This window comes from Rhamphochromis longiceps, linkage group LG10 (genome assembly GCF_057381845.1).
Source record: "Rhamphochromis longiceps isolate RC_006_pf linkage group LG10, R_longiceps_female_GT1.1, whole genome shotgun sequence".
Classification (NCBI taxonomy): Eukaryota; Metazoa; Chordata; class Actinopteri; order Cichliformes; family Cichlidae; genus Rhamphochromis; species Rhamphochromis longiceps.
This window is the reverse complement of record NC_140566.1, coordinates 16,605,145-16,621,735: the sequence shown is the minus strand read 5'-3', so window position 1 is coordinate 16,621,735 and position 16,591 is coordinate 16,605,145. Positions and strand designations below refer to the sequence as shown.

Sequence of the window (16,591 nt, the reverse complement as noted above, 5' to 3'; positions counted from 1 at the left end):
TCTAATATCTGTTCCCTATCATCACCTTCATCCTTCGAAGCATTTCTATCTCAGTGGGAGTGCCTCCATCTGAAGAACTTAATAGTTTAATGATGCCATAAACTTTGTAGTCCATATCTTTTTTTCCCTTCATATGTTGGTGCTGTTCTGGGTGCGGATGGTGTAGGCATTTATTCAAATCCCCATGGTATCACAAATCTCTCTCTCGCTCTCTACATAATCTCGCTCTCTACATATATATACATGCACATACATGGAGCACCACTCTTCTACAGCCCATCCGATTTCCACAGCACAGTTGGGTCTTTCTCCATGAACCATCACAGTGAAACATGGCAGCATTTACTTATGTTCCCATATGAATTCCATAAATGTGACAACAGTTTATATGTTTAGACGACGACTGCAGAACGTGCCCGGCAGATTGACTTAGTGAGTCATTACTTAGTGAACACATTTTATGTAAATGCATCAAAGAGGAGCTCTGGTGGATTTTTATTTTGCCTGTAGGTCATAACGGAAGGATGTCATCATCTGATGACTCTTCTAGTGTCAAAAACACGCCTCTGAACATTTCTTTGCACCACTGACGACCTTCATTTTTTCTTGAAGCCTTGAAGCTGTAAATAACCAGATGATGCAAAATGTTAAAGCTGTTTTTTTGGCCTCTTACCACAAGGACAGAGAGTGTGGATTTTTGGCTTTATGGTAAAAAAAAAAATGCCCAAAAGCTTATTTGAGACAACACCCAAAAGTCTGAAGCTCTTCGGTTGTTTGTTTGAATCCAGGCTCGGGCCTTTCTGTGGTCTCATGTCTGTGTGGGTTATCTCCAGGAACTCTCAGGTACTCCGGCCTCCTCCCACATACCAAATACATGCGTGCGTTTAGGTCAATTGGTGATTCTAACTTGACCAGGATGGGTTCACCCTGGACAGGTCTCTGTATTTTGACTGAAATCAGCTCCGGCCCCCTCAGAGACCCCGGATTGCATAGATGGAAGAAGCTGTATGGATTATGAACATAAATGAGCATTATTTGCTGACAAATGAATCCATTTTAAGAATATGTTCAGTTAGTTTACTATACCTGGTGCACAGATTGTTTCACCTCTGCAAAGATGAAACATAAGATGCTCCTGAATTTGGAAAACAACCATGAAGGTTTGACACTCCCATGGCCGCACCATGTTGCTTACCTCTTGCTGAATACATGCACGTTGTAGCTTCTGCAGCTGCAGTTTTTGTCACGCTACACTAACTAATTAGACTACAAGCTCACGCTGTAGGTACCACTGTAGGAACAGCTAATAGGAGCAGAAAAATTCCTTGTGCACTCGCTTACCTGACAACCTAATTAGAGAAAATTCTCCCAGCTGACAACGGGACAGAGACAGAGAGTGAAAATAACAGGGAGGGGTTGATCGCAGCACTCGATACATTAATCATGCATGCCTGGGTTTTTTGGGCCACCAGCTTGGAGACCGTAGGGATGAGATGACTGCCTCTCTGTCTTCCCTAACAGCTATGGGTGCTACAGGGAGATGGATGTTCTGGACCTTGTGTGTGTGTTTCACCGCTCAGGAGAACAGTGAGTAGGCCTGTCTTAAGAAAAGATTGAATTATTGCTGCTTTAGTACACTGCAGCAGCTTCGAGTGTTTGAAGGATTTGCAAAGTTTCACGAATGTTTGCTGCGACTCTGTGATTCTTTGCACGGATATTGCTAAGGCAGAAGGTTCCTTCTCTAGTGTAAAAGGAGACGTGACATGAATAACCTAAAACCTTATGAGTATTTAGAAAGAAGCATTTAAGCTTTTCCAGACAGAAATGTAAGACTGTGGGCGACCTCTTGATGCATGCGTGGACTGTTCGCTGTATACACATGCACAAATTCATCAAATGAGATGATATTTATTTAGTACGAGCTACAGGGGCTTTATTCATGTTAGTGCCGTTATTAATCAACTGCCTCTAAAGCGTGACCTTTTAATATTAATACAATACAGTATGTTTGACATTTTGAGTCTTAATGAAAGTCTCTCTTGAGGCCAGCATTTTCAGAACTTGTGATCTACGTAAAAACAACAAGAGAAATGACCAAACACATCCTAGTGAAGTGGCCTGTTGTTCTTCTCGTCCTGTGACGGATCTGGCTCAACCTCAGAGCTGTCAAGTTTAATTAACGACGACTGTGCTCGCTCAATTCCCACGCACACAAAAGGGCCCGGGGATGGCAGAGAGGAGGAGGGAGGAGGTTCATTATTGCAGTAATGAAGGGGAGAGTGAGGCCTGGTGCTGTCTGCACGTCAGCAGAAAAACAGCAGATGGGTGACGATAAAACAAGAAGAAATACCTGTGTGATGTCATAGGTAATGCTCGTCTCATTTGAATCTTTCCCCCCCTCCTAGCTGCGCTCAGGGTAACCATGAGAGAATCCAGTCTGGAGGTGGCTCGAGGGGATTTTGTCGTCCTGCCCTGCTCCTTCTACACCTCCGCCTCCAACCACCTCTCCAGACTCAACATCATCTGGACGCTGACTCCCTTCTCCAGTCCAGAGGCCCCGATACAGGTGTGGCAATACATCTGTCAGGGTGATGCCTTGCAATTGCATATTTTAGCATGGCTGTAGCTCATGGGGTGGAGCAGGCGATCTGCTAATTAGAGGCTTGGCGGTTAGGTTCCCTGGCTGCTCCCGTCTGCATGCCAAAGTATCCATGGGCAAGATACTGAAGAGAAATGTCTTCACACACAAAGAACAACCCTGTAGTGCGTCACATAGAAAGCACTTGAGAATGAGGCATGTTGTATAAAGCCTTTTGAGTGTTCAGGTAGAAAGGTGCTATATAAGTTCCAGTCCATTTATATTCTCTACATATCCTGTTGTGTTCGAGTAACGTTTGTTTTAAATCAGTTTATTTCAAACGTAAGGCACAGGGGCCAGAAGTATCTGGCCCCCTGGACGGCTTTGGAAAATGTGAAACAGGGAATAAGTTTTACAGCTTTTCCTTCTGGCAAAGGTCTTCCCAGTGACCATTCATACTGCACCACACACACACACCAAATCCAAATTTTAAAAAAGGACATTTTCTGTGAATTAACAAAAACTTTGTTTCATTGTTACAGGACAAACTGTGAAATGAGCTTCCAGAACTTTTTCTGCCCATTTTCTACAATTTAAACCTAAAACATCGATCTGACTGATTTTTTTTTCACTTACTGCAGCAGCATTTCTTTATTGGGTAGAAAAACTGAGGCGTACCATTAAAACTGCAGTTATTTTCTTATATATCCCCAGGATTAAACGTGTAGCTAAACATCTTTACACTTAAGATCAAAGTGTTTGTGGCCCACAATGTAAATGGACTTTGACATCCTTGTTTTAATTGATTTCCAGGTGATTGTGTACGATCACGGGCAGGTGATTGAAGACCCCTCCCTCATTGGCAGGGTGGGTTTCACAGGTAAAATGTAAGATGATCCTCTTTTCATAGATGAAACTTGATACTGAAGACAGACAAAAACATTATTTCATGTGCTCCTTGTGCAGGTCTTCCTTTGAGTGCAGATATCATGCTAAACGACACACGGGTCTCAGATGCTGGTATTTACCGCTGCATGGTTAACAACCCACCGGAGATTACAGATCCCGGCATCGGAGAGCTGGTGCTCAGTGTTCTGGGTAAGTTATTGAGAGTTGAGCAGCTGGCAGAAGCACTCACACATTATGACCATTTACCAAAGCAGGAATTGGTGATCCATTTGTCTTTTTTTTTTCTCTGTGATTCTGACTATGATATTTGTTGTTTTCCAAACCAAATCTGCCAAAACTGCTGTGGATTTATTTGTAAAGCAAATACCGAGGAGCCAAACAGGTTAGGTTAATTAAAACATTTGTAGCCCTGCCGACAGCAATCGTGGTGCTGCTGGTGAGTCTGTTTTTTAGTTCAGACTCACACAATTTTCTAGATACAATCATGCGGCCGAGGGGAGGTTTCCTAATGACTTTGGTGGCTCTGTGACTTTTCCTCCAATGAACAACCTGCTGGGAAGATTTCTATAATATTTGGCAACACACATTCACACAGCTCTTAGGGTGAATTCTGCTATCTTAGTTGATAAACCGAGTTTGTCTCTGGTGTGAATCGGCTGATAAAGACATAATGTTGTTCAGTGCTTTGGTTGAAGCAGAGTGCATCCAATAAAGGAAAAATATTTTGAAACCTTATCAGATCTCATAATTTTGACAGAGAATTGCACAATCCCTGAAGGTTAAAACTGATTTGGGAGAGCTGCTATAACGTGAGTGTAATGTGATAAAAGGTTTGTCTAAAGTAAATCCAGCAGTTCCCATGCTTTTGGGACAAAGGACGCATAATCTGAATAGAGGTGAAGCATATGCTTAGAAGCACTTTTGTTCTTGGAAGTCAAAATTTCAGCTCATCTCAAATTTTTGAGTTATGAGCCTTAATTTGCTCAAACGTCTAAGTCAAATTTTTAAGATAACTCAAACCTTTGAGACAATAACCTGAAATTCTGACCTATAAATAGCAACATTTTTTTTTCAGTGGCAGAAATAAGCTTCTGCAGAGCAGAGCCAGGCAGAGCATAATGAAGCACGAGCATGTTCTGTTGTTACAGCAACATTACTTGTTGTAACAATAAAACAAGACTATTTTAAACTGTGTTGTCACATGTTGATATGACAACACAGTTGACCACAACCCCCCAAAATACACACCATTAACTTTAGCTGTAATACAGATAAAAAGCACAGATAATGTGAAATTTGGAATGCTATCCCAGAGGCATACATTGATAAATCCATTTATACAAGAGAGTTTAAATGTTATTGAGTCAGCGGTTTACCAGATAGTTAAATTTTTACAGACCATCTTTCAGCTTTGCTTCTAAAAGCCACCGGCTTAAAAGTTCAAATGTGTGTCGTCTCGGTTTGTATCACATCTTTTAAGAAATTCATCTGTGGGTCATCTATAGTGCCGCCTTCGCTGCCTGTGTGCCAGTGGGATGGAGACATCAATATGGGAGGAAGTGTCAGGCTGTCCTGCTTGGTGGCAGAGGGCATCCCCACTCCAGAGATCCGCTGGGATAAACTGAATCCAGATGAAATCTCCCTTCCCATCAACATGGAGAGTCAGTTACACACACACACACGGATATGTATTAAACTTAAAGCACCCCTTGAGCTGAATCAAAATAATCTTGTGTGCAGATCGTTATTTAGATCTTAAAGTCCAAAAAGAGTCAACTAAATGACCCTAAAATGACGCACAATAAATGTTTGAATTTAATAGTGCAAGTGAAATATGATGGATATTATAATTGACTCCATTATAGCGCAATAAGGCTTCCGGCTATGACAAGCAGATTTAGTGCCTATTAAAAAGTATTTAACCACTTGGTAGCTTTTTCACTTAAGGCAAAAACACGCACACATGGGTCTGCTATAGAAAAAAAAGGAAGGCGTATTAAAGTCATAAGTGTTTTAAAATGAAAGTGTATTTAGGACTGTTTAAATGGAAGAGAAATTTAGTATTGCACTTCTTAGAAAAACAAAATCGACTATTTAAAGAAAGGATGGACTGAATTGGAGCATCATTAGCAAATATAACTTTAACTTTAGTCTCCAGTGTATGGGATAAGCTTTTTATTTCAGTTTTTCCCCACAGAAATAATTATGTCACTCAGCATGAGACCTGTGGCTAAAACACGAGTTTTACCAGATGTGGTACAAAAGAGCTTTTATCAAAGATCTTTGATTTAAAAAGAAAAAAAGAAAAAAAGCTTTTCTATATAAACACTTGAGTGGAAAGAAATGTCATCATCATGAAGGTTATTCTCCCACTAATGCATATCATTAACTCCTGCTTTGTGTTTTGTCCTGTTTGCTGTCTGGTGGTTTCCAAATGCTCACTTTCACTCACTCCCTCACTGGTTGGAGCAGATGGCTTCTCCTCCCTGAGCCTGGTTCTGCTGGAGGTCTCTTCCTATTAATAGGGAGCTCTTCTTACCCATTAGACTGCTGGGCTTCTCTCCCCAATACTGTAGGGTTTTTTCTTTAAATGTAAACTTCCTTGAGATAACTTTTGTTGTAAACAGGTGTTATATAAACCGAATTAAAGTGAATTTAATAACATAAAGTAGTCAAATGCTCTTTAAAAAGAGCACTGATGTGTTCTTGCTTATTTTCTCTCAGGTTAAATACTCATACATGACACACGCTTTAGATATTAGCGTTCACACATGTGCAGGTGATCCTAAATGCTCTAAATTATTGTTTTTTGACAGTTTTTTCTACTCTTAGGAGGATATGATAAATATGACTACCTCGCAGCCACAGGTACTCGGTATAGTGGCCCCAACCCACCAGCTTGTCAGATCTTTTGCTTCTGATGGGCACCCAATCAGGAGAAGGTTTCTTTGAAGTAGTGCGGAGATCCTCAAAGAGAGGGAAGCTCAGTTTGTCCTCTTCAGATGGTGGATGAAATAAAGCCATTTATAGGATCAATAAGGATTGTTTTGAAACATGAATAATGCAAAGAGTTCAAGCTTAAAAATACATATTCCTGGAAATAAGCTTAATACTCCACTTAAAAATAATTAAAGGAATACCTAGAAACACAACTGATCTCATTGGGGGGAAAAAATCCTGCCGGATATCTATATTGATGTGGACCGGGTAACAGAAGAAAGGATGCCACCTTGTTTGATGGAAATGAAAATTATTAACCTACAGAAGACTAAATTCAAAGACAAATTCAAAGGGATCTCCTCCCAGATCTGGACCAGGGCATCACTGAGCTCTGGACTGTCTGAACTGCACCCTGGCAGTGTCGGATGGACTGAAACATAAAGTCCCAGAGGTGTTCTATTGGAGCCAGTCAATGATATCAATACCTTAATTCTCCAGAAACTGTCTGCATTTTCTCACCACGTGAAGTCGGGTTATTGTCAAACACCACAAGGAACCCAGGACCCACTGCACCAGCGTAGAGTCTGACAATCCAAGGATTTCATCCTGATATCTAATGGGTCAGGGTGCCGTTGCCTAGATGATCAGATCCTGGTACTGCTGATGGTTTAAGGACCTTCTACGGCCCTGTCCTGCTCTCCTAGAGTAACTGCCTGTCTCCTCCATGCTCTTGAGACTGTGCTGGGAGACACAGCAAACCTTCTGTCAATGGCACATAGTTATGTGTTATCCTGGAGCAGTTGGCCCTGACCCTAGGGGTGAGTATTTCCTAATACTCACCCCAGCTTGTCTGACACCACCAACCACTACTGAAAACAGTCAGAAAAAATGAGAAGGACAAAAATGGCAGAGTCCTCCACCATGTAAAACCATTCCTGTCTTGGTGGTTGTCTTATTGTTGGCCTTCAATGCCCCTGTTGTTATTGTCATTAACAGCAAAGCAGCTGAAACCGATTAACAACCCCCTCTGATACTTAACTCACCACATCTATATCCCAGAAAGTTTAACTGCCTTAACGCTATATTCTGATTAAAAAGTGTTCCTTTCTAATTTTTTAGCCATTATATAATGCTGGAAGTTTAATATATATTAAGCATGAGATTTGTAAGACAGCGCACTCACCGTCATACTCGTCTTCCTCTCTCTAAGGTGAACTATCGGGCTCTGTTCAAATTGTCAACGTGTCCTCTCAGACCTCCGGCCTGTACCGATGTTCCGCCACTAACACCCTGGGAACAGAGAACTGCTACATCAACTTATCCATCTACAGCAGTAAGATCCTCTTTGTTCACCCATAACCCTCTGCCAGAGTTTTTATGCCCTGTGATAAAACGTTCTTGTATTTCTGCCCAGCCCCAGACAGTCCCTCTGGTGTACTGCAGGGTGTGCTGCTGACCTTGTCTATGTGCCTGCTGTTGCTGGCTTTGCTGGTGCTCGTTCTGTGGCTCCATCACACAGGGCAGGATGGGAGGTTGAGGAAGGGGAGAGGAGACAAGGATGAGTTTTATAACGAGATACGGTACACGCCGTCCCTGATGAAACGCTCTTTTGTTTGATTTCTCAAAGACTTTCGGGACTTTTTAATGTATCCATGTAAAAGATGTCTGCAGCCCAGACCAGTGTTCCCTGAATGTTACTCCACAGCTGTAAAGCATCAGAAACTTTGAAATAAAAGTGGAATAAATGTTCTGAAAGGTGTGATAGCAATGCGTCTCATTTATGCTCATTTCCTCCAAACCAGCTTTTAAAGGTAACCATCAATGATCCCCTCAGCTTTAACCAAAGACAAAAAACTGCACTCAAAGTCAAGTCACCATCTTTCATGTAAGTTTTCCCTGTTTTTGGTCATAATTCTGAGCTAAGCTCTTACCTGGCTTCTGCTTCACATGGACCTCGCGAACAAGAGTGGAATCATCTAACTTCTCAATAAAACAAATACCTACATTTCCCTGAAAGCATCAGGCGAGAACATTTATGCACATTATCAGAGTCGATAAATTTAGGTTGCCAGTGGGAAATGTCATTGGGTTTTCAATCCAACTCCTCCTTGTAAATCTCTTGAGAAAACCAAGCATTTTCCTTGGACGCGAGGTTGAACTGTTCAGTGTAAGAGGACAGTGACACTGCTTTTAGAGCATTTTTTTGGCTTTTGAATATTTTCAGCAGCCACACACTGACCACTTTATTAGGTATGCCTCACTAGTATTGGGTTGGGATCCTTTTACCTTCAGTGCTGCCTCAAATCAGAAGGTGCTGGAAACATTCCTCAGAGATTTTGGTTGATGGTGACATTACATCAGCACATAATTCCAGCAGATTTGTTGGCTGCATATCCACGATGTGAATCCCCTGTTTCACCACATGCCAAAGGTGCGCCACTGGATTGAGATCTGGTGACTGTGGCAGCTGTTTGAGTACAGTGCCATAGTGCTGGAAGCACTGTGGTCAAAAAGGGATGAGCACGCTCTGCAGCAATGCTTAATTGGTACCAAGTGTGCAAGAAAATATCCCCCACACCCCTCCACCACCATGCTGAACATGATGCTATCATGTTGTTTACACCAAATCCATTTTTCCTTGGAGACATTTGTGTTAACGAGAAGTTAAACAGATTACCCGATGAAGTGGACAGGTGAGCGTACAGTTTAATTAAACCCGAGTGCCCGCTCAGTGGTGCTGTTTTTACTGTAGCACAAGGCTTTAAGCTGCTAGGACAAAGATTGAAAATCCTCCAGACAAAAACAACAGCAAAAAACAGACCAACAGGACAAATGCCAGAAAATAAAAATCACACAGCAGTTAATTTGCAAACAAAGACAAAAACCTTTAATTTAAATAGGAGGGGGAAAAAAAAAATCACATAAAAAAAAGAAACTGTACAGAACATTTAACATCGACTTAAAGTTCTTAAATAAAAGACCCCGCCCCTCCAAAAGTAACTAAAAATAACAAAACTATAACAAAGTGGGATGGTGTATGATACATTTTTGTGCAAAAGAAGTATGAACCAATTCTTCCCAAACTGCACATCTTGATGTGGAGAGGGCGCCTCTCTCCACTCAGGTGTCTTTCTACAGGTAAACACGAGAGTCCCTCCCCTAAACATCAGCATAGTGTCTTTGATGTAAAAAGACCCCCCCCCCCCCAAAAAAAAAAAAAATCCAATAATAAAATAGATTTATATTTTAAATATATTTATATAACAAACATGCTGTACAGAACGTCAGAGATTAAGAAATCCCTTTTTTTGGACACTCACATCTGTCTGTCAACTTGTGCTTCCCCGACTCCAACTAAAAGGCAAAAAAAAAGCAAAACTGAACAAAAGTCGAGCTCCCCATCGTTTAGAAGTAAAATAAATGAAAAAAGAAAAACAGAAAACAGCACTGATCAGAAAAGTCTCTGTTTTTCCTGAGTTGTGGGAGTTTCTAATGCAGTTTAAGATGGAAGCTGACACACTTTTACCTGTTTCTTCACAGCCACTCGAGAAAAAAAAAGGAGAAAAAACCCCAAAAAACTAAGGGCTGCTCAAAAGATTAAAAGAAAGAGAGGGGGGGGGGGGGGGGGGGGAGGAGGCTGCTGAGCTTTATCTTCTAAAAAGCTTAAAATGGCTAGATGGGGAAGGGGGGGGGGACACTGCGCAGAAAAAAAAAAAATGCCTTTAACAGCATGCAGAACATCTCTTAAAAAGAGGGACTAAAAGGGAGCATCTATTGTAAGTCTTCCTGCAGAAGCAGTCAGTTCGTTTCCCAGTATACACCCTGAGAACACTGGCCTCCATCCAACTTTCCAGCAGGGAAGGGGAAAAAAAACAAAAACAAAAAACCCCCCAAAACCCAAACAAATCATTTATGAGGAAAAAGCAGCATATGGCGATTCATGCTATGGCACGAGGTCGTTTAAGAATTCTTCACCCAGTGCGAAGAGCCGGAAACCGTCGGGGACAAAGCCAGTGGACCCGGGGAAACTTCTGGGGCTAAAATTTTTTGACAGAACTGCAAGTTTTTCTTTTATTTTTTGTTTTATGAAACTCTCCCGTTTTCTGCTTTTCACAGTGGTAAAAAAAAATAAAAATAAAGGCGTGGGAAAAGAAACAAACTTAAAGCGATTTCAGGAACACTTCCAGTTATGTTCCACACTTAAAAATAACCAAAAAGAGCCGTTGGTGAGATGGTGCAAACGTGACGACACCAAACAAACTGAGGGGAGGGGGCGGGAGGGTAGACAGAAGGCAGATTTCCAACTCAATATATCAACACACCATATAGACAAACCCCGTTAAAGACATCTGTAAGACATTATCAAATAAATATTCCACCTTTGCTTTCAGTATTTATTCAGCTTTTGTTTATTTCCAACTAAAACGCTGGATTTAACTGTTGTAGAAACAGCAGTAGTAGTGGGTATTATAGTAGTAGTAGCAGGAGATGCAGAAGCAGTAGTATAGTAACAGAAAGGCCCAGACTGCAGGCAAAGAGCACACTGGGGATACACTGATGTATCAGCCAATCACATGGTCAGTTAACCAGTGGCTAATGGTTGTCGGTAGTGTCACATCAACAGCATGATGGAGGAGGAGGACTTAAAATAGTTTCATAATGAAGACGTCTTTTGTTTCCCTGGTGCAAAAGGAGGATAAGTAACTTAAAAAACAAAAGAAAAACAAGCAGCTAAAAATATATATGGGTATCAGACAAACTGTTATTTTAGACATCAGTGCATCCCTAGCAAACACAGCTCTCCTCACAAAGCAGCCTGGACCCCGGCTATTCAGAAAGCCATGAGCTGATTGGATCTGATCAGGGAGGACATTAGTGATCAGTAATCCAAAGAAAACAAACTCAGTGCACATTTGACACCGAGGGATTCGTGAAGATTCAAGTAAAAAACAAAAAATAGAAGACATTCCACTCACCAAAGCAAAAAAAAAAAAAAAAGAGGATTAAAAAAAAAAAGTTCCTTACACTCCCAGCTTGTGAATTTGTGATCAACACAATTTTTCACAGATTTGACTCGTCCTCTGTTTGATCCTGATTAATGGAAACCAGCTCTGTCTGAAGTTCTCCAGGTTGCTAGTCAGATACAGGACTCCACGATGTCCAAGCCTACATACGCTGTAAACTAGCAGTAAAAGCACCACATGTCAGCTGGGCTGGAAGGGAGTTTGTTTTTTGTTTGGGGGAGTGGGGGTGTTCCCTGAAACTTGCTCCAAGACAGAACTGTTGATATAGTCAGGCACCTCTGCAGGAAAATGGGCCAGAGTACAAGAATAATGTTTTCTTGTTTTATTTTCTTCTTCTTCCTCATATAATATGTGTATTTGTGCAGGGGAAAAGAAGTGGAGGCTCCTGAAATTAGCCAATATGTCATGTGAAATATTGTTTGATGCACAACTGTCCGGCGAGGATGGTTACATGTGGGGGGAAAACAAAAACAAGGCTTATTGTGGTCTCCACGCGTCCTTTAGTTGCATGTACAGCAATGTACTGGTCCTTTTTCTTTTTCTGGATTTATTATGAGGCCCCCCAAACAAACAGAAAAAAACCTAATGCTGCTGCAGACGTCAAGTTAGAGATTGTCCTCTAGTCTGCAGTATAGAAAAATAAACAATCCTCAAGCAAAATATCCCTTATAATTTGCACTGGCCTGTCATTACTTTTACAACCAAATGGTTGGCTGTAGAGACAGCGAGTGCTCAGTCAGGAAAAGAAAAAAAATGTAAAATTAAAAATGAGTACATCATCAGGTCTTACGAGTTGTGATGAAAGCTGACTTTGGAATAAACAGGTTGGCTAAAATGATTTCATGGTCTGACGTGCATCAGCTCAGCATGCTATGTTTAGCTCTCTCTTGACTAACAAGAAGAGTGATGTGTATATTCCCAGATCCACGCTTGATTCAAAGTGCCATCAGAGGACTTCCAAACTGTGGCTGCGCTGAGTTAGTTCAACAACAGTTCATGGAATGAGTCCCAAAGGCTGGAATGAGTCCGGACTGGACCGGTCCACATTCAACTGCGGTGTGCTTTCACTGTAGAAACTGTCAATAGTGCAGACTCAGCGCAGGTGATCAAGTAAAGGCAGCTCTGTGGATTCCTCTCTGGGAGTGGGAGGGTCCGGGGATGGATCTGTCGTCTGAGTGGCTCCCAGTGGATCTTGCGTTAGACCGGCCTCTTGTAGGGATGCAGGAGGAGCAGGCTGAAAGAGACAGATTGATAATAAGAAGACGATTAAGTGCGTTTATCAACAGCACGACCAACAAGGCAGGCAAAGAAAAGCCCACTGCTTCATATTCACAGCTGAACAAAACAAAATGATTCAACGTGCTGTCAAAATCTGTATCATCGAGGTCCAAACAAAAGCAAATCAAGTCATTCGCACAGGCACAGGTACAAAAAGGACGTCCCACTGAGCAATCTGGATCATGATCTGAGAAAGCATGCCATATTTATAAACCACTTCCTGTTTGAATTACTGAACAACAACAAGCCACTCACTGCATATGTGCATCTGTTCAAATGAGCTTAATGCAATATCTCAGTAGGTGTGACTATCGTCTGCTGTCTGCTTACCGTCTACTGTAAAGACATCATGTAGGCAGAAATATAACTAAAGATTTACTTCATTACTGATCAATCTATCAGTTCTGTTGTCTCAGAACTCCTCAGACATTTGGTCTGTTAAAATATCCCCAAACACTCTAAAAAAATGCCCTGAGTGGGTTTGAAGAGACATTAAAATATTTTAAGGAACAATTTTTGGGGGTTAACATAAGCAAGACTCAAATCTAGGAAGCAGTAACCATAGAAACACAGCATATTCTTCTTAAGCTCCTCTTTTCCATTTTGTCCATGTGCCTGATTATTTACTTTAGCATATTGCGAATACTCAGTTGTAAGCAACTCTACAAAAAACACTGATCTGATAAAACAGAATGGTCTGAGTGGATTTACTAACAACAGGAGGACTATATCTATCTGCTACCCCTGGGAAAAATTTTCAGAAATCACAATATCTCTTTCCACTGCTATGCGGATGATATCCAAGTCTATTTCCCTCTGGATTTGGATCTCCAATCCCCGCTATTGCCGTTGCTTAACTGCCTGTGTGATGTCAGAGACTGGCTATTTCATAACTCGCTTACCCTCAATGAAAACAAAACAGAAATTATCGTCTTTGGTAGCCATATGCCGTTGAAACAGCTATCGGGGACCTTAGGTTCTTATGCCAGCCATCTATCGTCTACTGTCAGAAATCTGGGAGTAGTGCTGGACAGTTCCCTCAAATTAGATAAGCAAGTGGCTGCAGTGGTAAAAACCAGCTTCTACCAACTACGCCAAATTTCGAAGGCAATGCCTTACCTACGACACAAGGACCTTGAAAGGCTCATTCATGCTTTCATAACCTCTAGACTGGACTATTGTAATTCTCTTTACTTAGGCCTCCAACTCTCCCTCATCCAACGCCTACAATTAGTCCAGAATGCCGCAGCACGCCTTTTAAGCGGCACTAGAAGACAGGATCATATCACTCCTATTCTAGCTAACCTCCATTGGCTTCCTGTCAAGTACCGTATTGTTTTTAAAATTCTTCTATACACTTTTAAAATCTTAAATAACTTGGCACCCAGTTATTTGATTGACCTTCTTAATTTATATATCCCTACAAGGGCACTCAGATCCTCTAATCAGGGGCTCCTAATGCAACCAATGTCTCGACTAAAGACGAAGGGGGATCGTGCCTTTGCTTTTGCTGCACCAAAACTGTGGAACAGCCTGCCGGTTGATGTCCGTGCGTCGGAAACTATTCAATCTTTCAAATCACGGTTAAAAACCCATTTGTTTAAGCTTGCCTTTCAAACTACTTAGCTTAATTTCTTCCCGGTTCATGCTTGTTGCAATAGTACCATCCTATAACTGTATTTTTGTTGTTGATTGTTTTCTTTTGCTGTAAACCTGCAAGTATGGCTCGTCTGTGAAGCACTTTGTTGTACCTGTGACTTTTAAATGTGCTATAGAAATAAAATTGAAATTGAAATTGAATTTGCTGGATTTGTTTGATTAATAGAGAAAGAGTCAGGTGATTTATGCATCAGAGTGTACTGACTGAGCGTGAGTATCTGTATTTCTGGATCTTTTTAAAGAACTGAACAACTATGGACAGTCTCCTTACCTGTGTGCGTATGGTCTGTAATGGTGCTCCTTCCCCCTCCGTTGAAGCTGGTCCATTAAAGCCCTTCCTCCCTGAAAAACTCCACTTGCTAAAGTGGCTCTCATAGTGTAGTCCGCTGCCCGGGCCAAGGCCAGCCCGCTGGCCCGTTCTGTGCCCCGAGCTCTCCAGGAGACTTGCTGGGCAGAAGCGCTCCGGGCCTGGCAGAGGTGGAGGAGCCACTGAGCTGCTGAAGGAGAGCTGGGAGCTGGACAGCTGCTGGCCCAGGAGACCCTGGATGGAGGATGTACGCTGTAGGGATGAGAGAAGTCCTGCCTCCATTCTGCCCTCTGACTGGCTGAGCAGAGCTAATGGGAGAGGCTGAGGGTGGTGATGCCAGCTCTGGGTTGGACCAACAGGGTTGTCTGTGCCTGAAGTGTAAGAAAAAAAAGCACTTTTAACTCCTAAAAATAAAATACTTGCAATACATTTCATCTTCATGTGACCATAACAAGCTAACAAAAACACCTCCATTTCTGTTTCGGTTCTTACCCATCGAGGGCTGGACAGTGGTGATGTGTGGCTGTGGAAGGCTGGAGGCTGGTGTACTCTGGGTGGTGTGAACAGCTGGGTTGGTGGAGATGGAGGTGGAGCCGCCTCCACAGTCTGAGTCTTCTATGTTCCCCCCGCTGTTGCAGCCAGCCCCGCACCCTTTCTGTAACCTGCAGGGAGACATATGTTACAGTTATGTTTACTCTCTCTTAAAGCTCATGTGTACATTTATTTAAGCAAAGAATTTGCACCTGTCCCAGCTGCTGATGAGCCAGGTGTAAATGTTGTGTGGGCTGACTGGTCCTCCCCACACAGAGCGGAGCTGGCTGTGTTCCCCAGCATAAGAGGTTGTGAGGGGGGACACGTAAATGGGGTAGCCGATGGGCTGGTCGCACGAGGAGTTAATCATATTCCTCAGCGCTTGTTTGGCATTTTGAATGCTTCCTCGTTCGGGGTTACGGTTGCGCAGGAAAACCAGCTCCTGCTGCTGCCCCGCCCACAACCCACGCACACACTCTCTGTTCACCTATGGAGGGCAGAAAAAAGAGAGATGAGGATCTGACAATCCAGGCATGTGATGAGTCAGAGACAACAAGACAAAAAAAGAAGAAGTGCTAAACGTAACAAGCTGCGACCTTGATAACTCTGAAGCTGAGGAATCTCTTGTTAAGCATGATGATCTTGTACTCGTCACTGCCGTCATCCATGATGTGGCGCAGTGCTAGGAGTGAAGGCATGTTTGCTAGAATAGCGCTTCGCCACACGGGGTCACCCTCGTGTGATATCAACATCTTTTCCTCATTGGCAGTGATGGCGTCAAACAGGACCATAGGATCCTCGTACTCATCTGGAGATGTAAAGTGATCCTGAAAGAAACACAGATTATACAAACAGTCTCACTTCAGTATCAAAAAAAAGAGTAAATATTGGCACTCCAGCACTAGTTTTCTTCTCTGGTACCTGGTGCAGTTTGAGTGACATCCGCACTCCTGGTGCTACGACCCGATTCAGCAGGTCCATATCCGCAAACACCCACTCGTCACGAGGAGATGTGATGCGGAAGTCTCCCTTGAAGAGTGCATGAAGGCCATAGAGAAACGGTTCCAAGCTGTCAAACAAACAAAACAACAATAAATCTGCCATATTCTTAGCATATATATGCATGGCATCAGCAACAGTGACAGACATGGTTGTGCGGCCTGGTGAACTTACCTTGCTGACATGCTGTGTGAGGCCGTGCCCAAGGCTCTTCTTCCCAGGATACAGAGGCCAAAACAGAGGTTGACAAGTGGAGAATCTCTTTCGCAAGTCACCGGCTAAAACACAGTGAAGCACAAATAAATTGTGCAATGTTGTACATTTAATGCCTTCTGTATTTCTGTTATTAAACATTTCACTTGTTTG

General features: G+C 42.3%; 2 protein-coding genes across 3 annotated transcripts in view; one reads left to right on the top strand and one right to left on the bottom strand.

Annotated features, from left to right (window-relative positions):
- The first annotated feature begins 1,493 nt into the window (after positions 1-1,493).
- Positions 1,494-9,475, top strand: LOC146660582 (immunoglobulin superfamily member 11). Its single transcript, XM_085420527.1, has 7 exons — positions 1,494-1,587; positions 2,406-2,566; positions 3,392-3,458; positions 3,545-3,676; positions 4,993-5,148; positions 7,638-7,760; positions 7,842-9,475. The coding sequence occupies exons 1-7, from the start codon at positions 1,494-1,496 to the stop codon at positions 8,042-8,044; spliced, it is 936 nt and encodes a 311-aa protein (XP_085276653.1). The 3' UTR covers positions 8,045-9,475.
- A 353-nt stretch (positions 9,476-9,828) lies between these two features.
- The window catches only part of LOC146660581 (pecanex-like protein 3), a 32,965-nt gene continuing 26,202 nt past the window's right edge, over positions 9,829-16,591 (bottom strand). For both annotated transcript variants that reach the window (XM_085420525.1, XM_085420526.1), the window contains exons 30-36: positions 16,400-16,503; positions 16,148-16,295; positions 15,823-16,053; positions 15,439-15,713; positions 15,188-15,357; positions 14,660-15,066; positions 9,829-12,685 (exon numbers count right to left, since the gene is read on the bottom strand). In XM_085420525.1, the coding sequence (XP_085276651.1) occupies positions 12,545-12,685; positions 14,660-15,066; positions 15,188-15,357; positions 15,439-15,713; positions 15,823-16,053; positions 16,148-16,295; positions 16,400-16,503 (1,476 nt within the window). In that variant the 3' untranslated portion in view covers positions 9,829-12,544. The remainder of the gene's footprint in view (positions 12,686-14,659; positions 15,067-15,187; positions 15,358-15,438; positions 15,714-15,822; positions 16,054-16,147; positions 16,296-16,399; positions 16,504-16,591) is intronic.